This window comes from Aspergillus versicolor (assembly GCF_001890125.1).
Source record: "Aspergillus versicolor CBS 583.65 unplaced genomic scaffold ASPVEscaffold_8, whole genome shotgun sequence".
NCBI lineage: Eukaryota > Fungi > Ascomycota > Eurotiomycetes > Eurotiales > Aspergillaceae > Aspergillus > Aspergillus versicolor.
The window spans coordinates 1,553,013-1,578,597 of NW_024467531.1; the positions used below are offsets into that span (position 1 = coordinate 1,553,013).

The window sequence follows — 25,585 nt, forward strand, 5'->3', positions numbered from 1 at the left end:
CAAGGATTCGCAATATCATATCAAGCTTAGGTAAATCTCTGCGATTGGGACCGTTATCCCAAAAAGTGGAAACTTCTCTCTCCATATTAAATCGTCCGGGCGTCCGACTCGCTAGATGAGTAATTAGATGTCGTTAAAAGGCGCGACCTGGGCCCGATATTTATGCATACATTGATCAGCAAGATTGATGTGACTCACTCCCCCTCGTATCCAGAGAGTATAAGAACCACAGCTCCGCAGCAAAACAACCTTTTCAATTGACATCTATCTTGCTTAAATTCCAATTACCCTTCCCAACCAGGATCAATTCCATTCAGGAAGAAAACAAAATGCCCCTCCCCAAATCCCCCAAACAATGGACAAAACAAACCAGGGGCCAATTCTTCCTCATCTCCACAGACAACTCGCTCCTCTCAATCCCAGCAATAAACGCCGCGCTCGCATCTGATACTATCTACTGGGCTACTCCATTCCCGGAGGAGGTACTGCAGGGAATAGTTGATAATTCGTTCTGTTACGGGCTTTACAAAACAACATCGCCAAGCCAAAATACAGCCACAACCGAAGTCCCAAATAGAAGTGAAAATGAAGGTGGAAACGATGGTAGTCTGCATTCAGGAGTAGAGCAGATTGGGTTCGCGCGCCTCGCTACGGATTGGTATACCTTCGCCTACTTAACGGATGTGTACATTCTGCCAGAGTACCAGGGTTTTGGACTGGGCGGGTGGCTACTCGACTGCGTTGATGAACTTGTGCAGGCGATGCCGTATTTGAGGTGGCTTATTCTGCGAACGGGGTCGGAGAAGAGTGTTAAGTCTTATGAGAAGAGAATGGGAATGGAGATTCTTGCCAATGGTGATGTTGCGAGCGGGACTGTGTGTATGGGAAAGAGGGGGAAGGGGAACCTGGTGTGATTTGAATGTTTCTTTTTTTCTTTCTTCTTTGCTTTTGTTTTCCTTTTATTTTTCTTTTAGATGGATGGCATTTATTATACAGAACTAGAATTAGACTAGCAAAACATAGGCCAGACGCCTTGCTCTTTTGAGACATCAATCCAGGTCGGTAACGGTTCTCGTCGATTTGCAGCTAGCTGTGCATCCTGCCTTCTCCATACCTCGAAGATGATATTTTCCGCAATTTTGAAAGGTGCAAGATCGCGGGGTGGACTTGACGACCGCAACGACGACTCAACCGTCTGGTACAAAACGATCGTGCCGGAATACCGGCGTCTCGCATCGAACTCGCTCTATCCAGAATCCAAGGTCGGCTTCATGTATCGCACTCTGGCCGTCAACCCAGGTGTGTTCCTACCCTGGATAAAGCAGAAGCCGGAAGCGCGAGGGGTGCGGTTTATTCGGAGGGAAATCGAATCTATCCCCGATGCGAAGCGTCTGGCGCCGTGCGATGTTGTCGTACATGCGTCGGGGCTCGGTGCGTCGTACCTTGCGAATGACAAGAACGTTGTCCCGGTTCGGGGGCAGACGATGTTTGTTGAGACGGATTTTGATGAGATGGCTATGGTCCAGGGGTCGCATTATACGTATGTCATCCCGCGGATGTTTACCCGGGGCGCCATTGTGGGCGGAGTGAGTCAGGAGGGGAATTTGGATACTGCGGTGGATGAGAAGTTGAAGCCGGATATTGTGAGACGGGTGAGGCAGTTGGCGGAAGGGCGCCTCGATGAGATTGATCCGCAGAAGCACTCGACGAGGGACATCGTGGCATTCCGGCCGGGGAGGAAGGGCGGATATCGACTCGAGGCTGAGGGAGATGTAGTGCACGCCTATGGGTTCGGATGGTTGGGGTATGTCTACAGTTTTGGAGCAGCCCTGGAGGTGCTAAGGCTGGTGGAAAGGAAGTCATGTTTGTAGAGGCGTCGACTATGAGTTGAGGTTGTGATATCAGATTTAATACCGGTAATAAGCCCATATATTGCCGGTTCCTTGCTGCTGTGTCGCCCCGAGCATTCAATATTATTGCATTCCCGAGACTTCCTTACGGTCTGGAGCTCCACTCGTCCATACCAATGCGCTACTTCAGAGAAATAGATGGCTGCATTCACAGGGCGAGGTATGTGCTGCCGCAGATTAACGTTTAGCCGGCTCCTAGTCTAGATAGTAATGCAGCAGCAAATAGCGCGACCGTCGGGGATCGCCGAGTTAAATGCACTGCAAAACGCTGGGTCGAACACACAGGAACCCCATAAAGCTTGGCTGGGCCCGTCCCTGGTCCTCTGGGTTTATCTGTGTTGGGCTCTGGGCTGGTATTATGGACTTCATCCAGGCAGTTCGCCTGAAGACCAATGGGATCACAAAGGGAGAAAAGCCTCCAAGGGAGCTTAACCCTGTGTATCTCGTCAGTTGGGACCAGGATGACCCGATGAACCCCCATAATTGGTCCGACCGGTATAAGTGGTGGGTGACGTTTCAACTGGGCATGTTGGCTCTCACGAGCACTCTGGGCTCGAGTATCCAAACGCCAGCCGACGCTACCATCGCGAAATATGTGGGTGTCAGCCGCGAGGTCTCGGTCCTGGAGGTTACTATGTACCTGTATGATACCGCATTAGTTGGCTTCATTGTTTTGCTTGCTTCTTACTAACTTACGCAGGGCTGGGTATATGTTCGGCCCTGTCATCTGGGCTCCCATCTCGGAAATCTGGGGCCGCAGGGTGAGTATGCTACCAGCAGTCTTTATCCAGGTGCTTTTCGCCCTTGGGACTTCCAGGAGCACCAACGCAGCTTCGGTGTTTATCACCAGGTTCTTCGCTGGCTTCTTCGGGTCTGCCCCCAGCAGCAATGTCATGGCTGCACTGGATGATATCTGGGGTCGTGAACGACGAGGAGTGGCCGTCAGCTTTTACGCAGTAGCAGTGAACGGAGGCGCTTCTCTCGGCCCTCTCATCGGTTCAGCTCTGGTTATGAACGACAGGCTCGACTGGCGGTGGACCGGATATATCCTCGCCATCTGGCTCTTCGTTATCTTCGCCATGGCCTTCTTCTTTCTCCCCGAAGTGTACCCTCTGCTTCTGCTGAAGCAAAAGGCACAACGGCTTCGGAAGGAGACAGGCGACCAGCGGTACTATCACCCTCACGAGCACATGAATCTCGACATCCACTCCATCGTCACCAAGCAGTTCTCCCGTCCGCTGCTCATGCTCTTCACAGAGCCAGTCGTCTCCTGCATTGCCATGTATGCCGCCTTCGTCTACGGCGTATTTTATCTCTGCCTCGAAGTGTTCCCCATCGTATTCCAAGAGATCCGTGGCTGGCACCCCGTCGTCGCCGCCCTCCCCTTCCTAGCCCTCTTGATCGGTGTCATTTGTTCCGTATGGTTCAACATCTGGAATCAGTCCCGGTATAACGAGATCGCGCGCAATGCCAACGGCAGAGCAGTCCCAGAAGCCCGACTGTTCCCCATGGCAGTCGGCGCTGTATTCTTCGTCATCGCTACCTTCTGGTTTGCATGGACAGCCAACCCACCACACCATTGGATCCTGCCGTGTCTTGCAGCATTATTCCTCGGACTCGGATTCGACTGCATCTTCCAGCAGTGTCTGAACTATCTCATTGATATGTATGGTATATATGCAGCGAGTGCGGTTGCGGCAGTCACCTTTCTCCGGAGCATCATGGCCGCGGGCCTTCCCCTTGCGGCGAGGCCTATGATCAGTGCCTTGGATGTTGGACCGGCAGTTTCTATCATCGGCGCTGTTGCAGCGGCTCTCATGCCGATTCCGTTTCTGTTTATGAAGTATGGCGCGCGGTTGAGGAGGTTGTCAAAGCTTAGACCCGAGAGCCCAACTTAAAGTACTAGATAAGCATGGTCATGTCATGTCTATAGAAAACTTTGTTCTCGCTCAAACTTTCAGTCCGGGTCTCATCACGTTAAGCTTTTGGAAGCAAAGTACTTCTTCAACTGTCATTTAATATCAAAAACTGTCACTAATACCGTCTCCGGCCATCGAGGTCCTACAAGCCCTCCATCCCTGCCCCTGGTTCTACTCTGCACTCCGACTTCGGATGAACTCCAAGTGCCATCATCTCTTAATGGAAACTTTTACCCCGTCAGATCAACCCAAGGAAAAGGAGCTCAGGAGACTCTTAGACGTCGTGAAATGTTTGTATAGACCTAGAGACTCGGAGTTAGAGACGTTGGCGGTGCATCAAGCACTCCTTTGCCCGCGGGTGCGAGATGTCCTGCACGATACCTACAACCAGGCATTGTTCGTAAGACTGCCGGTGGAAGTCCAGGTTATGATCGCCCGATTTACAGGTCCCGTTTGGTACTTGACCGTTCTTGCAGAAATTCGTCCGCTGTTCGAGGAGGTGAGGCGTGCTCCTCCCCATCCTCGACATCTAAGTTTGACACACCCGGCTTATGTGACTCGTCTCGAGTACCAAGGACACTCTTACCTATCCGGGATACGCGGCAAGGGGTCTAGATAACGGATCAATAATCGGCTGCAACGCATTAATTTACCGCGTCGGGTCGAGAAAGTAGTCACTAGTCATCTCCGCCGATCATGTTGGTGTGCGAGGGGTGCAATTCCTGGACCGGACTTCGACACCTACTCTCGACGGATCACCCTGGTATAAAACGATTGAAGTGGCGGATCTTCACAGTCGGCTTACTATACGCCATGATGTGTATCGATAACGTCCCTTAGAAAGCATTTCTTACCAATTGATAGGGCATATTCGTGCGAAACATGAGCCTTATAAAAGATGAGTCGTCGTTTGGAAACACACTCTGGGCTGCTCCTGACCCTCCAAAACTGGATTTGCGGAATATACGGGACTATCGAACGTCCAGCCGGCTGGAATGTATCCATCTCACTCCTGATGTCAAGGGCCTTCTTGTCTGTTGTGCCGACTGGGGCATCCAGGGAATCTACGCCTGAACAGCACTCTCTCGGCCTTCTCTTCTCGCCGCATAGTGGATATCACTGAGCGATAAATTCCCTCTAACTTGCTCTTTTGGACCTACTTTCCTATCAACTCTAGAGAGACCATAGAGAATGCGTGGGTCAACGAGTCACGAGGACATTACGGGCCGTCTTGTTTGATGGTGAGTTGCCGCGTACCCTGCCCACCCAGCGGGTCCTATATTGATGATTTCATAGCTTCGTACATCCCTCGGGAGGAGCGTCCTCTTCGGACCTGAGCACTCTTCTATATCCCCAGGAACTCATACATACCGCAGTCTCCGCCACAAGGGCGACGGTCCCATCTTGGGCATTGTGCACGACGGACTAGAACCCAACCCTGGCCCGTATCCAACATTTGTCATCGGCCTTGTTTGTGATTCCAGCCGTGCTGCCAAAGATCCTGAACCGGATCCACCGTGGCCCCGTTATACTACGCCAGAACCGGGCAAAGCATCAGACGGTTCGGCTGTTGCCTGGTTCATCACTAAGGCCAGGCTTGATGACCTTCATCACGTACGGGTCTCGAGAGACTCAACGAAGAGTCATAACCCATGTATCGGCATGCTGCTTTGCTACAAGGACGGACATATGGAATCTGTGGGCCAGGTGCGCTGGAATCTGAAGATGGAACAGGATACCCGTACCCCTGTGGCTATTTCGACTGACGTTTGCGACGGTGCAAAATATGTGAAAGACATTGTGCCTTGCAGTCCGCGGAGCCTTCCACTAAATGCCCTGCCTGATAATGGGACAGTTGTCTGGTGGTTTAGTACTTACGGCGACGAGGTTGGCATCTACAGATAGTACGTGTTTTATTTTCTTACGTTCAGCTTCGTTTATTTGCATGCTTTCTTCTATTAGACGTAGACACTCTAAGTACCCGTCTCGCATAGTATCAATAAAAGATTACCATACTTGCTCTCCAAGCATACCTTGGTATCAGATCCTATGTCTAGTACCGCTTGATGGCATAATTCTAAAGCCCATCAGTATACGAACTGCTCGTCGCCGCATCCAAAGTACCGTTAGGAAAGGCTGGGCTCTCGTCCAGCTTGCTTGGAAGTTCCCCTGATTAATACTGTTGAAAGTCGGAAAGAAAAACCATTAAAATCCGGTCTTGAAGAATTGAGCGCCCTCTGGTAAATGATGCCGGCTCGTAACAGATGGCTTTTGAGGACAAAACTCTAGTAAAGTAAGGGAATTTCATCCCATTATCTATTTAGTCTTTGGCCCCTCCCTAACATACCAATTTCTTGTTCCGCCTTTACAACTCTCTATAAAATAGAGGTATCTTTGCCCAAGGCTTTATTTGCTTAGAATCTGTATTAAATATGTATTTTTTAACACCTCTTCTCTTTCTATAACCATACTAATATATGTATTAAGCTAGGTAACAAAAAGATGAACCTGTGTTGGGGCAAAGAGGTTGAGGTGGAGGCGAGATTGGAGTAGAATCAGATCAAGCTCGCACTTTGGGCTTCTTTGTGCATGATCTGCGAGAGACCGTGGGAGAATTGTACGGGGAGTAGACGAGGTCCCTTCTGGATAAGCTCGAGAGGCTATACTGACCTGCTTGTTCTGAGAGCAGACGTAATGATCTGGAAGGCCGTCTTACTGTACTGGTTGATTGGCTACACCAATAGGTTCGCGGAGCGCTCCACCCATCACTCGCAATCTAGCAGCAGGCATAAATGCTTCATTAACATCATGCTCCTCTAACATTAATACTGCTTTATTAGCTTCCCTTTCCCTTTAATTACCAGCAGACTACTCTATAGCTCGAGGATACGGTATTACTCAGTATTGAATGTTCGTTGTTTACCCTCCAAATCGAAAGCTCCCGTATACCCAACATATTCAATAACACCTGTTACAGTGGATCAAAAGAGACTAGGATCCAAGTTAGATACTAATTATAAGAGCAAGCTCGCCAGGCGATCACAATGGGTGGTCAGGCTCACGAATAAATTCTGTGGCCAGAAATATAAAGTCGCGCCGAGCAATACTGCGTGGGCTTCTCAGGACTGCCATAAATAGGGAAAGATGCCCATGGTCATGCTAATTCCCATGTCCATGGACATGTCCCCGCTGGTGTTCTTGCAAATGCTGCCGCCTTCTCCGCATCATATGGCTGCCATTCTCACCCTCGGCCTCAAGCACTCCTGTCTCCACTGGCATGTGGTGTTCGCGCCAGGGCTGCCAGCTACTCCCCGCCGCCGTATTAGTCTCGACGGATATGGAAAGCTCTGCTGCATCTGTTGCAGCTGGCTCCGCTCCATAGTGGTGTTGTAAGAAAGCCTCGGTAACTTTTGACCCTGCTTCAGCTTCTTCGGCGTCCTGGATGGCGGAAAGTGGCAGATCCTGGTTCAGCACACCCAGAGTAACATCTCGCTTGACTCTTAGCCAGTCGACCTGGTTGGATTCGTGGGATATATCGGCGGTGGGGGGAGTACGCATATAGTAGCTCCGACGACTACTGTGGTTCTGGCAACTGTTACTCTGGTGCTTGCAAGTCTTGAGTCTGGGAGTATTTATATGTACCTTGCTATACCATAGCCTAGATGAACGAGAAACCAATTGCCCTGTAACAATATTTAGTTTGGCATACAATGGTTTAGAATCTAGATAGAAGGCAGATAGATGGAAGATTGATGGCCTCGGGTAGCTAGTGACAATGAAAGAAAGCTTGATATACAATAAACACGTCGCTTCTGGCCCAAGAGCAGATAAAGGACTGCTCATGAGTAGAAAATTCAGTTCTAATGATTGTTCTCTAATCCACGTCCGTAAGTCATGGCCAAAATTTCTACTGAGCCACGTGATTTACAGGGGATATCCCCATTCAGCGACCTGCCAGAGATCCCTGAACTTCACCACCATTCCTCGTACCAGTCGCCCCATCTTACCTACCTTTATCTTTACTAAACCAGCTCAGCTATTCACCCGCTCTGTCTCGATGGCCTCATCCGAGCATCACTTGTCCGCCCTCCCCAATGGATGGCCCCGCATAACTGAATCCAGTCCAGTCCGAGACCTTGGTGGGATCATGGACTACGAGCGCTGTGCAGCTCTACATAACGAGCTTTTGACAAGAGCCCTCACGGGTTGTGGCGGTGAGATACCCCCGATGCCTCCAAGCTGGTGGGATGCCAGGGCGCCTTCTGAGGAAGTTGCTAACAGTCTTCACCCGTCCTTGATCGAGTTCCTGAAGCGTGCTTGGGATGAGGACGTTCTGCCTCCTCGGTCTAGACTTTTTGTTTTCCTTGCAGCACTGAAATCTCCGGATAACATGCGGGATCATATGGATTCGTACGAGGATGAATATGAAGAGGGAAGGTTTATCAAGCTGTATGAGTCTAGTCACTACCGAGTCTCAGACGATGAGGGGCTTTTGTATATTTACATTCCCTCAAGCAGTCCCATGACTGCCTTGGAGACAGGGCAAGCTGACTTGTTTATTAGGTTTGACCAGATGACGCTAAGGGCAACCTTTATTGAGGATATTAATGATACCAGGCTCATTACCCGTCATGAATGGAGCTGGATGCCTCTAGAAGTTATTCTAGATTCATATCTTCAGATGATTGACGAAGGAAAGGCGCAGGCAGTTTCTAAAGATCAGGCAAAACTACTAAAGATGGACTTTCTATATGGGCTAATGGAACCCTGGGTAATTCATCAGTACACAAAAACGGACCTAGAAAGGGCAACCACTGCCTTCAAGCGTCTCGTGGAAGTGATTGAGTCTCGAATCCCACCCAGAGAGGATCCTACTACTTTCATGAACTTGCCGTGGCATGATCCAGCAACATTTGAAAACCAGGATGTTCTCCCCCGCTTGTCGTTTGCTCACGAGTTCTTAAGATCCATTTCCGACTGCAGCGTCCGATTCTGTTATATCGCGCCAGGGATCCGATTCCCCACTGTCTTCGAATTTCAGAACCAACCCATCACGGACTTTGTTACATCGCCACATAACCACCTCGGCCAGTACCCTGGAAACTGCCCTCTCCGGATATTTCAGATTGATGATGCAGAGTATCATCAGCCTGTAGCGCGTGGAAACCATCTCGGTCTCTACAATATTGCTGCCGGATTCTACATCGATCCTGTCGTGCAGCAATGGCCACTGTTCTGGAGCAACGTATGTCGGCTTCTATTACCCTTTGCTATTGGAGGTTCCGGATGGGCTCGAATGTCAAATGGACAACCGTTTGGGATAACCGACTCCGACTATCTGGACAAATACCCAGAGCCTCGTGATTCCCATGGGGACTTGTATCAGAATGGGACTATAAATGGGATTACAAACTCCGATATGGTACAGATAGATAAGGTGCTGAACAACTGGGCTGATCGGGTTGAGAGGGGCGATTGGGTGGTAGATGAAGATGGGGTCGCAGGGGTATCGATAAGTTTCGAGAGGCAGATACAGAGGCGCATTGGCAGAAGTATTGGATTCCACCGTCGTGGTGAGGTTTGCATGTAGGGCGGAATGGATCTCTATATATTTATGTACTCGGAGCTTCACATCACCACCAACTATCTGGTTTGTTCTCGATATTCATTAGTCAATCAAGTCATCCCATTCAATTTCTAAACGCCCTCTTCAAGTTTTTACTTTCTACATTGCAATAGAATGCTGGCCTTGGGGACAGTGAAAGCTAATCAGCGCCAGTGTGCAGCAACCCTTGGATCACGAGCAATGCATTTACAGGAACCCATGTGTCGAGGTAATTCGGGTACGGCATCTTCCGGAAGAATTTATGAATCAATTCCGCTACACCTGGGCCTTGGGACGAAAACCTGAGTAATTACTATACGAACCGGGTGTTCCATTAGAAGCTTCGAACACTCTAATCGCACGCCACAATGGAGCCGAATCATCTAAAGTTTCAGATTAAAATCCGTCTCGTACCACGATGCGAGTCGTTGCGCCATATCTAGCCTTGAATGGGCAATTCAAGGCCCGGTCACTCGGTCTACAACCGGGGGAAGAGTTAAAGCCACACCGATCCGATCGCGCATCGCGGAAAGCGATTGTGTCGGCGTCATAATCGACACGCGAGCCTTGGATTGGTACGAGCCTATACGACGTTCTTTGTCCTTCGGCCGAGTTTTGCTTCAAGTTTCTGCCCGGGGACGTCACTTTACAGCTGCTCAGCAGGGAAGTGGCTTGTTGGAGTTGGAGGTGGGATGGGAAGCAGGAAAATCGACTGGATCGGCAGAGCTAGAATTGCCCGAGGATCTCGCCGAAGAGCGATCACATCGTCAGGTAGATGGCGATTGTCGTGAGGGGGCCATTGGATTCATGGCTCCTTAATTGTGCTGCCTTGTGGCGGCGACCACATTGGCCACCATTGAATGGCGCAAGAGATTCATGACGACGGCCTGTGTAATGATATGCAGTGTCCGACCGGCCTGATGTCATTACAGGGATGGGGATCCTATGGACTTGGGAGAAATTAATAGAAACCTCGAGCTGGTGTGGAGAATTGCGTCGTGCAGTTGGCAGATGAGGACAGCAGTGACAGCCTTGATTTCAGCGTGACGTCATCCTCATCGCGGCCACACAGCCCTATATAACTTTCCCCAGTACCAACAACTGTCTGGGCCTCATCAATTCAAATTTATACCCCCCAAAAGAAATACGGCAAAAATGTCTGGATACAACGCTGCTTCGAACGCAGGCGCGCACGCCTCAGACCTTGCGAACAAGCTCGACCCCCGCGTCGACTCGTCGCAGTTAGGTTCTAGCACCACCCGCTCCGGGAACCAGTACGGCTCTGGAACCGGCGGCTCGGGCTTCGGCGATACCTCCCAGTACGGCTCTGGCGGTGGCAGTGGCACTGGCTCTGGTGCTGGCGGTGTCACCTCTGGCTATGGCTCCAACACTGGCGGCTACAACACCGGCGGCACTGGATATGGTTCTGGCACGAAGGGTACCACCGGCGGTACTGGATATGGATCTGGAGGCCAATACGGCTCTAGCACTGGCACTGGTGCCGAGAGTGGCTATGGGTCTAGCCAGTACGGATCTGGCACTGGTGCTACTGGCACAAGCGGTGCTGGGTATGGATCTGGAGGTCAGTATGGTTCCGGCACAGGTACTACTGGCACTACCGGAGCCACTGGCGGTTCTGGATATGGATCTAGCGGTCAATACGGATCCGGCGCTGGCACTACTGGTGCTACCGGCACCAGCGGTGCTGGATATGGCGGATCCGGCGCTGGCACTACTGGAACCACCGGCGCCAGCGGCGCTGGATATGGATCTAGCGGTCAGTATGGTTCCGGCACAGGTACTGGCACTACCGGAGCCACCGGCGGTTCTGGATATGGATCCGCAGGCCAATACGGATCTAGCACAGGTACTACTGGTGCTACCAGCACCAGCGGATATGGATCCGGCGCTGGCACTACTGGCACTACCGGGGCTGCCGGCGGTGCTGGATATGGTGCCGAGAGCGGTTACGGTTCTGGAGCTCGCCATGGCGCTGAGTCTGGTCAGTATGGCTCTGGAGGCCAGTACGGATCTGGCACGGGCACTGGCACTGGTGCCGAGTCTGGCCAGTATGGATCTGGAGGTCAGTACGGATCTGGTACCGGTGCCGGTTCCCAAGGCACTCAAGGCACTCAAGGCGCCCAAGGTGCCCAGAGTTCCCAGGGTGCTCAGAGCGCCCAGGGCGCTGCCTCTCACGCCGAGAAGGCTCACAGCTCCAGCCTTTTGAACAAGCTTGACCCCCGCGTTGACAGCTCCACTGGCACCTTCAAGCCTGGCCACGGCGGCCACGGCAGCCACGGTGCCAGCGACAGCGCCAGCAAGGCCGGTGAATATGGTAACAAGGCTGGCGACTACAGTAGCCAGGGCGGCCAATTCGGTGGCAAGGCTGGCGAATACAGCAGTAAAGCCGGTGAATATGGCAGCAAGGCTGGAGACTACAGCAGCAAGGCGGGCGAGTACACCAAAGGCCTCTAAGGCTATACACGCCTAACCCGCCGGGCCAAAAGCACAGTCCATTTGAAAAGGAAGATTCATTCTAACGGTTCTTGACTTGATTTCTGAGAGGGTGAACAGGTGTGCTTTGGAACTTCCGTGGTTATTAATTGGGATGGTCTGTGTTTGCAATGTATTCTTATGATATGAGCGATGTGTTACTATTGATATCAGTGCGAGGATTCCTTTGGATCTGTATAATAGTCTACTTAATTGATCAATAATTCCTAACTTTTCCATGATAGCCTTCAACCAGTATGGCTTAGGACTTCCCATCATTTAATTTGCCGGAAAGGGTCTGTATGGATGCTTTGACACGGCATGCATACCAGTCAAGGTCTCATGGATATGTAGTCAAAAGGAACGCCGACCAATCAATCAATGGGGCTGTGGTTTAGTGGTATAATGTTCCCTTAGCATGGGAGAGGTCCTGGGTTCGATTCCCAGCTGCTCCATTTTTTTGCTCCATCTTTTTTGCTCTTTATCCGTCTGGATGGTTTTTATAGGCGAGAACATAATTTTTGTTTTATCAGACGTCCATATATACGTTATAACCGTACTGCTGGAAGCCTCATAAATATTAGGAATGTACAAGTCGTCCTGTGCAGCATAATTTCTCAATAATGGTCGGATATATATATATAAACCACGGGTTTTTGGAGGTGCTAAGCGAGCTAAGTTACAATTAAAACCCGGCTCAGAATCTATCCCACGCCGTGTTTTGATCACGCTTTCTGAAGAGCAGTTCCATCGATATTTCGAATCGGGTTGCCACCGCTTCATCGCTATCGCTGTTGTAGCCGCGTGTGCTGGCCATTTTTACCCGGCCAGTCAGGATATGTCTGGTACTTTTGAGGAGAGAAAGGAACGGCTCCGAGATAGCTTGTTACAGAAACCGATGCCTGAGTATTTTGGGTATTCGATATTGACGATTAACAGATTGTTCTTGACAGAATTCTTGACATTTCTCACCGTAGCACTCCGCGGGACCTTCGCTGCTTCGACAACAACACCGGGTAACCCGTGCTTCCGACAACCGCAATTTTTCAGTTTAGTATTGTGCTCATTGACTTGAGTTTATTTTATGCGCTGTTGTTCTGGAACCTTGCTTTTTCTATTTCATGGTTATATGTGCCTTGATTAAGAAGCCGACGTTCGTTAACGAAAACGCGCCACAGCTCTTGACAAGCCGATTTAGGACTAGTGGCAGCCACTGCCGCTGAGGGCCGCTGAGGCTTGGGGTTAGACCAGGGAGCTTTAGACAGCGGTGTTGGCACGAGGAGTTAATGTCTGCTCAAGTCGTGACGACTGCGACGATGCTGCCATCCTCAACCGTCGCATCATGTTTGGAGGGCTGGCTGTCACAACTTATATAACGCGATGATGACAGTAACTCGCACATTCTCCGACGAGTCATGGAACGAATGCTGACGATCGACCCCGGATCGACCGAGTCTCTCCTGAATGTCACCTACCCCTCCCGGGGCAAAACATGGATTGTGGACGCCTCTTCCAGCCTTGCCGTTCTATCCATCGATTGTCACAGTTATGAAACGGACTGGATATGTCGCCAAATGTGGATGTATCTGACACCCGATGACTTGGAATAAGGCTGTAAGAGGCGCATTTATAAACAGGGAAACACAGCCGCTGACGTCGACCATCGTTTTTGGCCCGCGGACAAGAAGAGATCTGCTGGTTAGCGTGAGTCGGTTCGCATATGGACTGCTCGTGCAGCTAGGGCGTTTGTGTTGAAACGAGCCATTTCACTGCTGCTACGCTGGAATATAGCTGGATGGAACGGCGATGCCGCCGGGTTCCGGGCAGTGAGGACGGCAGCGCACCGTCTGACCCCAAACCAGGCTGATTGAGACGACCTGGACGGGCGCAGTTGAAATATGGATCTTGCTCTTGCATCCAATCTCCTGTTTCTGACGGCATGATGGTGTGACGCCACCCCGCGGGGGCCGAATGAGGAGTTAAGCCTTTCCAAGGATTCTTGACCACTCTTAGCGGTTCTTGGAACCCTTAGCTGTTATCCATGTGGGGATAGTCTTCGGTGGCCATTCAGATGACTCGCCCATGTGGGAACTGTTTGGAGTTGATAGGGTGAATCTGGGGATTTCAAACTTCATCCTCTTCCCTGGCTCGCCGCTGTTCCTCTGCTGGACTTCTTGCTCGTTTCCAACATAGGTAGTGATGGTCACTCCGCAATAAGCCATGTCGTAACGCCCTGCTGTCATTCGCGTGGAGTACCGCCCATAAGCAGGGCAGTGTAGGACTGCAGATGTTGGGGGTGGGGAAAAAAGATAAAAGCCGCCTCGCCCATAGTCTGACGTCCCTGACTGTTGTTTCTCTTTCCTTCCCCACCCAGAGCTCCATCATCGCGTGCTTGTACCAAGATGGATGGCATTGCGCAGTCTTCTAGTAGCAGCAAAGATGCTAGGCAGCCGAGCGTGGCTCATAGCGAGGAGCCAAAGGGCCATGGTGTCTTCGATATTGAAGCCCGAGATCGCAACAAGCTGAATGCGATCTTTGAAAACCCGCTCCGCGGTGTCCCGCGTGATCAACTCTTCATGGAGGTCGATAAATTCTGCAAGGAGTATGGCCTAGAGGAGTATAATGATCTGTTTCGGAAAGGCGCCCTCATCTCTCAGGATCCGTCACGAGTGGAGACAATGCCCGACCTGAGTGAGGATGACAGAGAAGCTTTGCGGCGCGAAAAAACCCATAAATGGTCACAGCCCTGGATGCTTTATTTCATGGCGAGTAAGTTAACCTAGGCCCATGTTGAACGGGATGCTGATTGAACTTCAGCCATGTGCTCTATGGCCGCTGCTGTGCAGGGAATGGACGAGACTGCTAACAACGGGGCTGTTGTTATTTACCCCAAGGTTCGTGGATTTATCCTCTTGGATCATCTATCCGCTTCTAGCCCTGGCACGTCACTAACCGTCATAGCTCCTTGGTATAGAGGCCGATCGCTTCTCCCCCCAGATGCAAGATAATATCACTGGCCTTGTTGTCGGTGCCCCGTATCTAGCCTGCGCGATCCTAGGTTGCTGGCTCACTGAACCACTAAACAGGCTTTTCGCCCGACGCGGCACTATTTTCATATCATGTGTTATTGCTGCCGTGGCTTCGGTCTGGGAAGGTGTGGCCAACTCTTGGGTCAATCTCTTCATCGCCCGCTTTGTTCTCGGTCTCGGTATCGGCTCCAAGTCCTCGACTGTTCCTGTCTACGCCGCCGAATGCGCGCCGGCTCCAATTCGTGGCGCCCTGGTCATGCAGTGGCAGATGTGGACGGCATTCGGTATCATGTTAGGTATGTACTGCGGAATATAGTTAATGATGGGATGCTGACCTGCATAGGTAACATCATGGGCGTTGCGTTCATGGGCGTTGAAGAAGACCTAAGTTGGCGCCTCATGCTCGGCAGCACGGTTGTCCTTCCTCTCATCGTATGCGCACAAGTTTATTTCTGTCCGGAGTCCCCTCGCTGGCTCATCGAACACCGCAAGATTCCGAGCGCGTTCAAGTCCTTTCGCTCCCTGCGCAACACAGACCTACAGGCCGCCCGAGATCTCTACTACGCCTATGTCGGGGTTGAGCTCGAGCGGGAGGTTAACAAGGGCAAGAACTTTTTCTCAATGTTTAAAGAACTCTTCACTATCCCCCGCAATCGTCGTGCAACCCTCGCTAGCTGGATCGTCATGTTTCTTCAACAATTCTGTGGAGTCAATGTGATCGCCTACTACTCAACCACGATCTTTGCGGACTCCGGATATAGTATCCAAGAGGCACTTCTCGCGTCGATGGGAACCGGTATTCTGAACTGGGTCTTTGCAATCCCGGCTTTCTTGACCATTGACACATGGGGGCGACGTAATCTCCTCCTATTCACGTTCCCCTGGCTTGCTGTATGTCTCTTATGGGCTGGATTTTCCTTTTGGATTGAAGCAGACAACCCGACAAGCAAAGCGCGAGTCGCAATGGTCACCACGGGAATGTACCTGTTTGAAGTGTTCTACTCGCCCGGAGAGGGCCCGGTGCCGTTCACGTACTCGGCCGAGGCATTCCCACTACATGTACGAGAGGTCGGCATGTCATGGGCAACCGCGACTACATGGTGCTTCAATTTCATTCTGTCGTTTACCTGGCCGATGTTGCTGCGAGCATTCAAGCCGCAGGGAGCCTTTGGTTGGTATGCAGCATGGTGTTTGATTGGTTGGGTCTTGGTACTGTTATTTGTGCCGGAAACGAAAGGTAGCCCCTCCCTTTCATGTCATATTCGCCCGGTGGAGCCATAAATGCTAACATCTAGACTCATAGAACTCACCCTCGAGGAACTTGACCGTGTTTTCTCCGTCTCAACGCGCCACCATGCGAGGTATCAGATTAAGAACGCTATATGGCACTTCCGGACCTGGATCCTGCGGCAGAAGCTGGAGCCGCTGCCGAAGCTGTATGAGCTAGACGAAGTGAACCCTGAGAGAACGGAGTCAATGGAGCCAGCACAATCCTCTGAACATACGGAGCAGACAACGGAGAAGAGGGCGAATGGTTCATGGCCGGCGGAGTAGGAATTTGTGATTCTAGGTAGTCGGGAGGCTGTTGTAATGTGGTAGGACAGGCTGTGAGGCGAAGGACTTGTGTATTTATTTCTGTGGTGGTGTATACTTTGCTTCTATATATTATTGAGAATGTTCTATGCTGGATAGGATTGTTTATAGTGTCTTTAATATGGTAATTAATAAAAACATTAGTCAGTAAACTGTGTTTCATGCACATGAATAATGCAAAGATCGATTGCATAAACCGGCCGGGGAGAAAATGCGGGGCGACCTGGGGATCTTTCAGCACAATAAACCCTGGAATACATATAATTCAACAATTAACGGTATATTTGCCTCGTTCGATTTATTCGGCCAGGAGATGACAGTTACTGACTGCACTGACAAATTGTCACTCCCCCTGGAAATTCACCAGGTACTCCAGGGGTCAAATGCTCATAATTAAGTCTTATGTCTACCGAGGGCATATAACCACAGTATAAGCGTAACGCATCTAGACCCGCGCTTCCAATTTCCCAAACCAAGAACCCAAAAGGCAATCTAGCGCTCGCTCTCACACGGCAAAACATCGGAAGTTGAACGGGCTCAGCAAGGCAGTTAATATCGGAGGCCCCACGGAGACGCGGGTCAATCATTCCCTCGTTCGGGGATGCTATGGGGGGAACCATGCACCGACAGGGGTTCTCCACATCTTCACGCCGGAGTTTACTCTGCAAATGGACATGGGTTCGGCATGCGAGTCAGACAGGACCGACGGTTTGTATGGGGGAGACCTTGCACGTCATGGATATGACGCTCGTCCGCTCCGCTTTGGTCGGTGGATGCTGGATAGACAAGACAGTCCACTTCCCGACTATATCCCGTTTGTTATAAATATGGCGTCGCATCCGGGGGGCGCTGCGCGGGGTAGCGCTATCTCCTTTTCATCTGCGTCGAGATGTTGCTTAAGTCGCTCCTCGGACTCTCTGTCCTGGCTGGGCTGGGTGCTGCTGTCCCAAGCCCGAGAGCTGTATCTCCCCCCACAGCGGACGTCCTCAACGGGACATATGTTGGTGTGAGCAACAAGCACTACAACCAGGACTTCTTCCTTGGAATACCCTTCGCGCAGCAGCCGGTCGGGAATCTGCGGTTTGCATTGCCGACGCCCCTGAATGAGACTTGGGATGGAGAACGGGATGCGAAGGCGTATTCGGATATTTGTGTTGGATATGGAGTGAGCATCTTCCTTCGCTCTTTTCAGGGAAGGAGGCCGAAAGCTAACCTGTGCAGACTGATTCCATTTGGTATCCCCAGTCAGAAGCATGCCTGACGCTGAACATTATCCGCGATTCTTCCGTTGACGATCAATCTGCGCTCCCCGTGGGCGTATGGATCCACGGCGGCGGCTTCTATATGGGCTCTGGCGCGGACGAGCGATATAACATGTCTGCGATTGTCGCAAACTCGCATAAGATTGGTAAGGATAGATTTCGCATTCCTAGGAAATTCAATGACTGACAGACTGTTAACTAGGCAAACCGTTCATCGGCGTGACGATAAACTACCGCCTCTCGACCTGGGGGTTCCTTGCCTCGAAGGAAGTAACCGACAATGGAATTACTAACCTGGGTCTCCGAGACCAACGGCTGGCTCTACAATGGTTACAGGAGAATATTGCTGCTTTCGGAGGTGATCCCGACAAAGTGACCATAATGGGCGAGTCTGCTGGTGGGATGTCCGTTGGTTCGCATCTTATTGCGTACGGCGGTCGAGATGATGGACTATTCCGCGGTGCCATCATGGAGTCTGGTGGCTCAGTTACAGCAAACCCTGGAAATACCTCATCTTACCAAGGGATGTATGATGAAATTGTGAGGAAGGTTGGATGTACTGGGGAGCCGGATACACTGCAGTGTCTCAGGGAGGTCCCATTCGAAGACCTGAATGCGGTGTTCAACGGGACTGGTGGCAACCCAGCATACTCATTCTGGCCTTCTGTTGATGGAGATTTGATCCAGGATCGGGGCAGCGTCCAGCTTGACAAGCAGGCGTTCGTCAAGGTTCCCATCCTCGCTGGAACCAACACAGACGAAGGCGCCTCATTTGGTCCCAGAGGGATTAATACTACCGAGCAGTTCTACTCATACCTTACAAGTAGGTTGACCCCCGAAATTAAGTCTGGCCAGTTATCTAACTATATCCTAGGTGGCTCATCCGGCTTCAAGTATCCACCGGCGATGGCGAAGGAAATCCTAAGACTCTACCCGGATGACCCATCGCAGGGCATTCCTGAATTCCTGGGATCGCAGCGAGTTCCATCAATGGGATACCAATGGCGTCGCACTTGCGCTTACTCAGGGGACTACTCCATGCACGCGAACCGCCGCCGACAGTGTGAAGCGTGGGCGGAATCTGGGACTCCTGCATATTGTTACCGGTTTAACACGCGCGGTGGGGATCTGCCTTACATTGGTGGAGTTGGACATTTCACTGAGGTTGCGTTCGTATTTAATAACATTGCCGGCCTGGGGTATCACTACGGCAAGCCCTTTGATGGAATGCCCAAGTCGTACCAGGATTTGAGTGTTTTGATGGCTAGTATGTGGGCTTCGTTTATTCACGATTTGGATCCGAACTCAGGGATTGAGGAGGGCAAAGATGTATACTGGGAAGGATACGGAGTGGAGAAACCAGTAGATTTGGTCCTCGATGCAAACGGAACCCATATGGAGCCCGACACGTGGAGGAAGGATGGAATTGACTTTATCAACTCTGTCTCAGACGCTCTGCGGAGATAGGGCAAAGCTATAGGGAGCACTTGGGGATATGTTTGATAACCGTTGTTTCAATTCTTCGTACTATGACATTCACTGCATGTCAATTCGATCGGCCCGATATGGCGAACGAGATGGTAAATACGATATAAGATCAGTAGTTCTCCTGATCATTCCAGTAAAGCGTTCCACTATGCACCATTGGCCCCGTAGCCTCCATCTCCCATCCAAACTTGATCTTAACCCACTGCATAAAGTGCGCCGCGATCTTGATATGGCCGACGTCCGTTGGATGCCACATCGGCCCTATATCGTTCTGCTGCAGTATGCCAGTAGTGTCGAAATAGTGGACGAAAGTTCCATTATCCTGGAACGACTCGTAGACGTTGCGGATCTCCTTCACGAACAGTGGGCCTTGGACGTATGTATCACCAGAAGCGCCGAAGCCGCCCCACAGAGACTTGCCCGTTAGTGGAAGAGCAAGATACACGGAAGAGGTCACACACCATAAGAACGATCTGAGCGTCTGGCCATATCCTATGAACGTCGCCCACCAGCTTCACATAGTCATTGTAGTAGTCGATACTGGATACATTGTTCGCTTCATTATTGTCGTTTGTTCCAATGTTAATGACAACAAGATCTGCGGGTTGCTGTGCCTTGAAGTCCCATTCCGGCGGATCTTCTCCGTGGATCTCGGCAGCCCGCGGGGATGTATCGCTAACCCTGTACCATTGGTGTATCTAGTTGGGTTAGACGAAGACAAAACATAGGCAATTTAGATTACCTGGCCCCTGGGGTTCCCCCAACAGTTTTGATCGACCAAACAAATTCCTGGGTATGCCTAGTTTGCCTGTCAGTTGTGCCAAAGGACGTGACGATGGAACGCACTGTGAGATGATACTCAACGTTGCCCAGTCCGGCAGCAAAGAGGTACGCCCAAGAAGACAGGCCTTCATACGTTGCAAAATCACCCGAGCTCAAGCTGCACAAGTTAGCTTCATTCAGAGGGTTCGATGGGCACGTACGAATCGCCAATGACCTCAACCATCTTCGGGAACGGTTGTATGTTGTACAAGGCGGCACCTCGGTCAACTGCGACACCAGCCAACTGCACTGTGCAAGAGGTTAGCGATGAAGAAGCAAAAGTGAATTAACTTATCCATAGGCCCAGTTTGTCACTACAATCGTTAGCGAGATCGAATAATGATGAGTCAAGAGTAATACCTCTGAGTTCGAAAGTTTTGTGCCCAGCTGCCTCGGTCAAATTGACACCGGTTGTCCAAGGCCCAACGAATTGATAAGAATTGTTTGCAGTGACATTCGCGAACTCCCAATCCTGGCCTCCGATTCTGTATACAATTAGTAAGGCTAACTGGAAATGGGCATATTGTGTTGACAGTGGCGACGTACCGATAGGCAACCAAAACACCATCAGAAGTATGGTTACCGAAGCTCAATGCGAGCTGCCCCCAGTTAGCCAATTCGATGATCAGAGACATTAATTCACACCTTCTTCCCAGTAAAAGCGAATTTGATTCCGGCAGCCCTTGAAGTTTCAGTCACGGATGCCTTGAAATGGGCAGCCAACTTACGACCACCCTGGATGTTCATTAGATCGGTGACATATTTATGGAGTCGTGAACTCACAAGAAACATGATCCTTATCCCATCTACCTTTGTACGATATTTCGTCCGCATCTGCCCCATAAGTTTTCCAACCTTCACCGACCTCCGATCCTAGGAGCTGAGCGTGTCCGGGGTACGGCTCGAGTCGGGGCTGGCCATTTTCGAGGATTGTCGCCGCGACGATGGATACCGCTGCCAGTAGAGCGAGGAGGAGACGCATCGTGAAGTGGCAGATGCTGAAAGGGGAGTTGCGGAATGAAAGAAAGGCTTAGCTGGTGAAGGGAAGTTTGTGTTTACGTGGAGAGGTGGTGTTAAGCAGACGGGAGGTCCAATCTCCGGGCTGTTTTAGGACGGTGTTAGTCGGATAGTATACAATTTAAAACTGAAGGTGTGATTTGCGGGGATTAATTGCGATCAATACTGTCAAGTACTTTGATGTTGCTATGCGGACCTTGCTCCGTGGTAATTTTGGGTGCACTATATCTTGCCTAGCACCGAGAATAGTCTACATCGACGCCGCGAGAGGTAGAAATGGCAGTCTAGGTATCTCAGCTACATATTAGAAAAGATTGGTCTACGCAGCTTCAGTCTCAGTGTCCCTTCAAATATCCTTTCCTTCTCGCGTGGTCCCCTGTCGTGCTCAAAACCCGATATCGTCTTTACGAATGGCAAATACAGTCACATTTCACTGCACCCCTTCCTGACGGGGATTGAGTTCCCCACTCGCGTGAACAAGAATCAAAGGCTACGATCCTGACGTAGGGCTATACACCAGACATATCTGGTTGTCAGGATTATGAAATGGTGCAGTAGAAGGTAAGAACGGGCAGCAATTTTCTCAAAGCCTATGGCAGCGTACTAATTATTTACTGAAAGTGCTAACAACCGCGTCGATTATTCATATACCTGGCGAAACCTCAATCGGGACATGGTGTTGAAAGCCCTCATCGCAACAATAGAAGTAATATCCAGGTAATATCCCAACGTGCTCACAAGATACTAGAGTGAATAGTCACTGTGTAGCAGGGTGCTCTTCACAAGGAACATTCTTAACACATGCTAAGCACAGCCCCATTTCTTTCCAACACTCGTTTAGTCGAGCAATTAATGCTGACCTCGGCGAGTGACCTGAAAACCTGGAACATTTGCAGCTGCCGTGACCAGTAAATGGTTTTAGTTCGGCGTGTCTTGCATCGTGATAAATTTCCAGAAATGTCTTCCCCGCGACTGCGTCCGATCCTGGTAGGATACCGATATTCTTGATGGCGTTAACATAATCGCGCATGAAAGCGGCTGCTATATCGCACTCAGTATCTGCGAGCCTGTCCACAACGTGTAAAATTGCGTGCTGGATGTGTCGAGTAGCGAGTTCGAGTTTGTTATCAAGGCTGACTATGTATGCGACAGATGGTTAGCGAATTCAAAGGTTCCACTAGTGTAATTGGGGTTCAAAAAACCTAGCAGATTATCAAAGACTACTTCGAGATCCTGGCTCGCATGCTCCCAGCAACCGAATCGGCCTGAACTTATCCACAGAAGCTCGCGAGATATATCATAAAATTGGGCCCCGAGGTTTACGACGTACGCCAGCCGTAGCAAGTCCCACAACTCTTCACGAGTTTTCCCTCTCAGTGTCTGAGAGAGCCATACACGAGCCGAATAAGCCATTGCTTTAGTACAATTATATTCGTCAATGAAATAGGCGATATGACGAAGACAGCGCGGCGTGGGGGTATCGGAGAGACCTGTAGATTTATGGTGGACCACCTCGCCGAAGACGCGGAATGCTTCCGGGTCCTGATGTGGGAGGCTGACAATAGGATATGTGCTGGTATCGTTTTTTATGGCCAATCCACCTTCGACTGGCGGCTTCACCATCCAAGTCAGGACGGGGGAAGCCAGGGACAGGGCCTTTTTCGAAACTAGGAAGGTGACAGTTCCTGAGCAATTCACCAAAATGTCACCGTCGGGGTCGATTTGGACGGCCATTTCGAGATGACTGTCTTATGAATTGGATCGGAAGGAAAGGCAAGTTTTCCAAGTGTTAAGTGGTGGAAGAAGGTGAACGCAGAAAAAGGTGGAGTGAGCAGGAAGATGGAAGTTGGAACTGAGAACTGACAAGGGAGCAAGCCGGTAACACAGCTGGAAGGCTACATAGTGTGATTTACTTCCCAGCGACTTCACATCAAAACATTTAAATTTCTGCATCTCAATATCTCCCGTGCTATGTACTCTAGCATAAACAAGCCCGACTTAGGTCGAATTCGAGTTATCGGCACAAGACCAAGCCGCACTTCCCCCAGTCTCACGGTACGAATCAATAATCGCCGTAACCGAGCCATACGTCCCAGCAATAATGAGGAAAGTGCCAGAAATAAGCACAAAGGCACACCAGAACACCATGCTCTTCCATTTCCACGTTCGAGCTGTCCCGTCCTTCGTCCAGTTGTCGTACAGCCACATGCACGCCATCGGGTGGAACGCGATGAAGGTGCCGAGGAGGGCTCCGACGAGGGAGACGAGATCATCGAAGACTGGGATACCGCTGGCAATGACGTACGCTACTATCGTGACCGTGAAGGTGCATCCAAGCCAGACGGACCAGTGGATAGGGGAGTTTGAGGTGAGGTGTCTGCTTCCGCGGAGGAGACGGACGAAGATGTATTTGCTCGGAACCTGTACCTGTCAGCTTTGGAAAACATTGATGTAAGGATCAGAGGGTAGTAGCTTACATGGGTCAACAGTATCGCAGTCACGAACAATCCTGGAAGTGCGATTCCATATGCCACCTTCTTGACGAGCGGACCAGCTGTACCGAGGGCCGGGGAAGCCACATACGAGCCGGCATAGTAGTAAACGATGATACCGACAATGATGTACGTGGCCGTAACAATGCTTTGACAGACAATCAATGCCTTGTTAAATTCACGTGGATCGCGCATTTCAGCAGCAATTGAGAAGAACGCGGGTGTTCCGCAGTACGCGAAAACGAGGGAAGACATTGCCGTGGAGGCTTCGGCAAAGGTAGGGTTACCGAACAGTTTGAAGTCGGATTCCCAAGGGATATCTTTCGGTGCTGTAGATGGGCGACCTTGCAGTCCGACTGCGATGGTAACGGTGAAGACTAAGGAATAGGTCAGATAGTTCCAACTCTTAGGATGAGGCAGTGACACTCACCGGCAACAATGATGCAGATTGAACCAATCCATGCTAGCCAGCTAATACGACCGAGAGTCCGGATACTTGACAAGCCAAAGGTGACGACCGCCGCAATGGCGACAAATATGGCAGTACAGGCACCGTGCACTGAAAGTGCGTTCAACGAAATTGAGATACCAAGCATCGCCGATCCGGAAACGAACGTGAAGACTAGATGTGATCTCAGTTAGCCGATGCATACTCGACAGGAACCAGACCACAAGAGGGAGCATTACAAAGACAAAATGCAGCGCCGAATACTTCGCGACCGATGCGTCCAAATATCATGCCTCCGGCATCGTCGATACCGTAGACATGGCGGTGGTTGATCTTGAAGACACCGACTATATAATCGGACCAGGTCGTGATGACCCCAATAGTCAACATGATAATGACACCGGGTATCAGACCGAGCTTGTTGAAGGCAGTTGGTATTGACAAAACACCCAGCCCGATCTGCGTCTTGATCATGAGGACTGCGGTCCCCATCCACCCGACCTTTTTGATGTTAGACCGCTAATGGTATTCAGGAGTACGGAAGACACGGACATTCCGGTAGTTAGGGCCATCCTCTGTTATGCCACCGAAGACAGCATCGTGATCACGAGTGTCCTTGGTGTCAATGATCTCGCCCAGCTGAGAGGGGGCAGGCGCAATGTCCTCGAACTCGTCCTCATACTTGGGCTTCGACATGTTGAGGACCGTGACGAAAAGAAATGAAACTGCGGGAAGGATAATAGACAGATAGAATGCGGAATTCAAGAGAAACGAGGGGGGCTGCAGGGACAGTTATATACGCCGATCTCGTGTCTGCTTTGAGACAGACATGATAGTACCGCCAGCCTACTGGCAGTGGCAAAGAAAAGTACCCACTACCCCAGACAGATCCACCGTGATTGCTACCCCGGATATGGACGCCCTCCTCATTGCCAGCGAATTAGAGACCGCAAGATAGACTTTCGGGGCGCAGTAGTGTCGCCCATTACTGGTTAAGTTGCCTCCCTTTTCTGGGGAATGGGAATGGAGGTTTTACAGCTTCCACGTTCAACATTGTTACGACCGCAACGACAGCCGGCCCTTCCCCAGCGGGAGTTCACAGATAAGATATTAATCCAAGAGATAAGACGCCATTTCAACGATGCAACTGAAGAGAGATCTGCACCCCTTAAAGGTCTACCCAAGGCGATAAATATGCACTATATTACTATGGGGCCATGTTTTTCTTGGACGACTTATCCGATTGGGAGATCGTAGCAATTTCCCATCCTGGACGATTTCCTCCTGTCACGAAAATGAATCCACGCCAGTCAATGACGTTCTTGTCATGCATAGCACGGTCGCCCAAGACGATCCAACTGCGATATTTAGCTTTCCATTCGCCGGGCCCCGTATGGACGTGCGAACTAAGTTGATAAGCCCCTGCCTTCTCCCGCCGTTGCCTTCCTGAGCGGCTATAGCATCCGTGAGAATCGGGAATGTCACCGCGAGAGCTTATCATCCCCGC

The 25,585-nt window shown here is 50.7% G+C and overlaps 13 protein-coding genes and 1 non-coding gene across 14 annotated transcripts; 10 read left to right on the top strand and 4 right to left on the bottom strand.

Annotated features, from left to right (window-relative positions):
- Positions 1-138: 138 nt before the first annotated feature.
- ASPVEDRAFT_836827 (uncharacterized protein) lies at positions 139-1,018 on the top strand. Its single transcript, XM_040817429.1, has one exon. The coding sequence runs from the start codon at positions 330-332 to the stop codon at positions 912-914; it is 585 nt and encodes a 194-aa protein (XP_040670980.1). The 5' UTR covers positions 139-329; the 3' UTR covers positions 915-1,018.
- On the top strand, positions 1,019-2,017 carry ASPVEDRAFT_836836 (FAD-dependent oxidoreductase). Its single transcript, XM_040817431.1, has one exon. The coding sequence runs from the start codon at positions 1,122-1,124 to the stop codon at positions 1,869-1,871; it is 750 nt and encodes a 249-aa protein (XP_040670981.1). The 5' UTR covers positions 1,019-1,121; the 3' UTR covers positions 1,872-2,017.
- Positions 2,018-2,208: 191 nt separating this feature from the next.
- ASPVEDRAFT_174016 (MFS transporter) lies at positions 2,209-4,267 on the top strand. Its single transcript, XM_040808752.1, has 2 exons — positions 2,209-2,552; positions 2,611-4,267. The coding sequence occupies exons 1-2, from the start codon at positions 2,269-2,271 to the stop codon at positions 3,806-3,808; spliced, it is 1,482 nt and encodes a 493-aa protein (XP_040670982.1). The 5' UTR covers positions 2,209-2,268; the 3' UTR covers positions 3,809-4,267.
- Positions 3,916-4,588, top strand: ASPVEDRAFT_836831 (uncharacterized protein). Its single transcript, XM_040817430.1, has one exon. The coding sequence runs from the start codon at positions 4,023-4,025 to the stop codon at positions 4,446-4,448; it is 426 nt and encodes a 141-aa protein (XP_040670983.1). The 5' UTR covers positions 3,916-4,022; the 3' UTR covers positions 4,449-4,588.
- A 439-nt stretch (positions 4,589-5,027) lies between these two features.
- On the top strand, positions 5,028-5,848 carry ASPVEDRAFT_44746 (uncharacterized protein). Its single transcript, XM_040813121.1, has one exon. The coding sequence runs from the start codon at positions 5,492-5,494 to the stop codon at positions 5,732-5,734; it is 243 nt and encodes an 80-aa protein (XP_040670984.1). The 5' UTR covers positions 5,028-5,491; the 3' UTR covers positions 5,735-5,848.
- Positions 5,849-6,988: 1,140 nt separating this feature from the next.
- ASPVEDRAFT_31618 (uncharacterized protein) lies at positions 6,989-7,387 on the bottom strand (the record flags this gene model as incomplete). Its single annotated transcript, XM_040810506.1, has 1 exon — positions 6,989-7,387. The coding sequence occupies one exon, from the start codon at positions 7,385-7,387 to the stop codon at positions 6,989-6,991; it is 399 nt and encodes a 132-aa protein (XP_040670985.1).
- Positions 7,388-7,817: 430 nt separating this feature from the next.
- Positions 7,818-9,466, top strand: ASPVEDRAFT_44747 (uncharacterized protein). The gene is made up of 2 exons (XM_040813123.1): positions 7,818-8,323; positions 8,393-9,466. Exons 1-2 carry the CDS (start codon positions 7,887-7,889, stop codon positions 9,417-9,419), a joined length of 1,464 nt encoding a protein of 487 aa, XP_040670986.1. The 5' UTR covers positions 7,818-7,886; the 3' UTR covers positions 9,420-9,466.
- Positions 9,467-10,589: 1,123 nt separating this feature from the next.
- On the top strand, positions 10,590-11,909 carry ASPVEDRAFT_31620 (uncharacterized protein; the record flags this gene model as incomplete). Its single annotated transcript, XM_040810507.1, has 1 exon — positions 10,590-11,909. The coding sequence occupies one exon, from the start codon at positions 10,590-10,592 to the stop codon at positions 11,907-11,909; it is 1,320 nt and encodes a 439-aa protein (XP_040670987.1).
- A 401-nt stretch (positions 11,910-12,310) lies between these two features.
- Positions 12,311-12,382, top strand: ASPVEDRAFT_t112. The gene has a single exon. It is a non-coding gene; the product is annotated as a tRNA-Ala (tRNA).
- Positions 12,383-13,945: 1,563 nt separating this feature from the next.
- On the top strand, positions 13,946-16,654 carry ASPVEDRAFT_44750 (sugar porter family MFS transporter). Its single transcript, XM_040813124.1, has 5 exons — positions 13,946-14,696; positions 14,745-14,821; positions 14,889-15,252; positions 15,300-16,193; positions 16,260-16,654. The coding sequence occupies exons 1-5, from the start codon at positions 14,330-14,332 to the stop codon at positions 16,508-16,510; spliced, it is 1,953 nt and encodes a 650-aa protein (XP_040670988.1). The 5' UTR covers positions 13,946-14,329; the 3' UTR covers positions 16,511-16,654.
- A 364-nt stretch (positions 16,655-17,018) lies between these two features.
- Positions 17,019-19,278, top strand: ASPVEDRAFT_198216 (uncharacterized protein; the record flags this gene model as incomplete). Its single annotated transcript, XM_040809250.1, has 4 exons — positions 17,019-17,714; positions 17,771-17,957; positions 18,014-18,634; positions 18,686-19,278. Exons 1-4 carry the CDS (start codon positions 17,439-17,441, stop codon positions 19,276-19,278), a joined length of 1,677 nt encoding a protein of 558 aa, XP_040670989.1. The 5' UTR covers positions 17,019-17,438.
- Positions 19,172-21,212, bottom strand: ASPVEDRAFT_44751 (SGNH/GDSL hydrolase family protein). The gene is made up of 11 exons (XM_040813125.1): positions 20,905-21,212; positions 20,850-20,856; positions 20,767-20,803; positions 20,668-20,720; positions 20,482-20,606; positions 20,417-20,435; positions 20,283-20,372; positions 20,146-20,239; positions 20,042-20,098; positions 19,761-19,997; positions 19,172-19,714 (listed from the first exon to the last, which is right to left on the bottom strand). Exons 1-11 carry the CDS (start codon positions 21,101-21,103, stop codon positions 19,409-19,411), a joined length of 1,224 nt encoding a protein of 407 aa, XP_040670990.1. The 5' UTR covers positions 21,104-21,212; the 3' UTR covers positions 19,172-19,408.
- Positions 21,213-22,015: 803 nt separating this feature from the next.
- On the bottom strand, positions 22,016-23,160 carry ASPVEDRAFT_837099 (uncharacterized protein). Its single transcript, XM_040817435.1, has one exon. The coding sequence runs from the start codon at positions 22,870-22,872 to the stop codon at positions 22,276-22,278; it is 597 nt and encodes a 198-aa protein (XP_040670991.1). The 5' UTR covers positions 22,873-23,160; the 3' UTR covers positions 22,016-22,275.
- ASPVEDRAFT_55186 (uncharacterized protein) lies at positions 23,137-24,774 on the bottom strand (the record flags this gene model as incomplete). The annotated part of the gene is made up of 5 exons (XM_040815033.1): positions 23,137-23,559; positions 23,616-24,007; positions 24,061-24,252; positions 24,318-24,579; positions 24,631-24,774. 5 exons carry the CDS (start codon positions 24,772-24,774, stop codon positions 23,137-23,139), a joined length of 1,413 nt encoding a protein of 470 aa, XP_040670992.1.
- Positions 24,775-25,585: the final 811 nt, after the last annotated feature.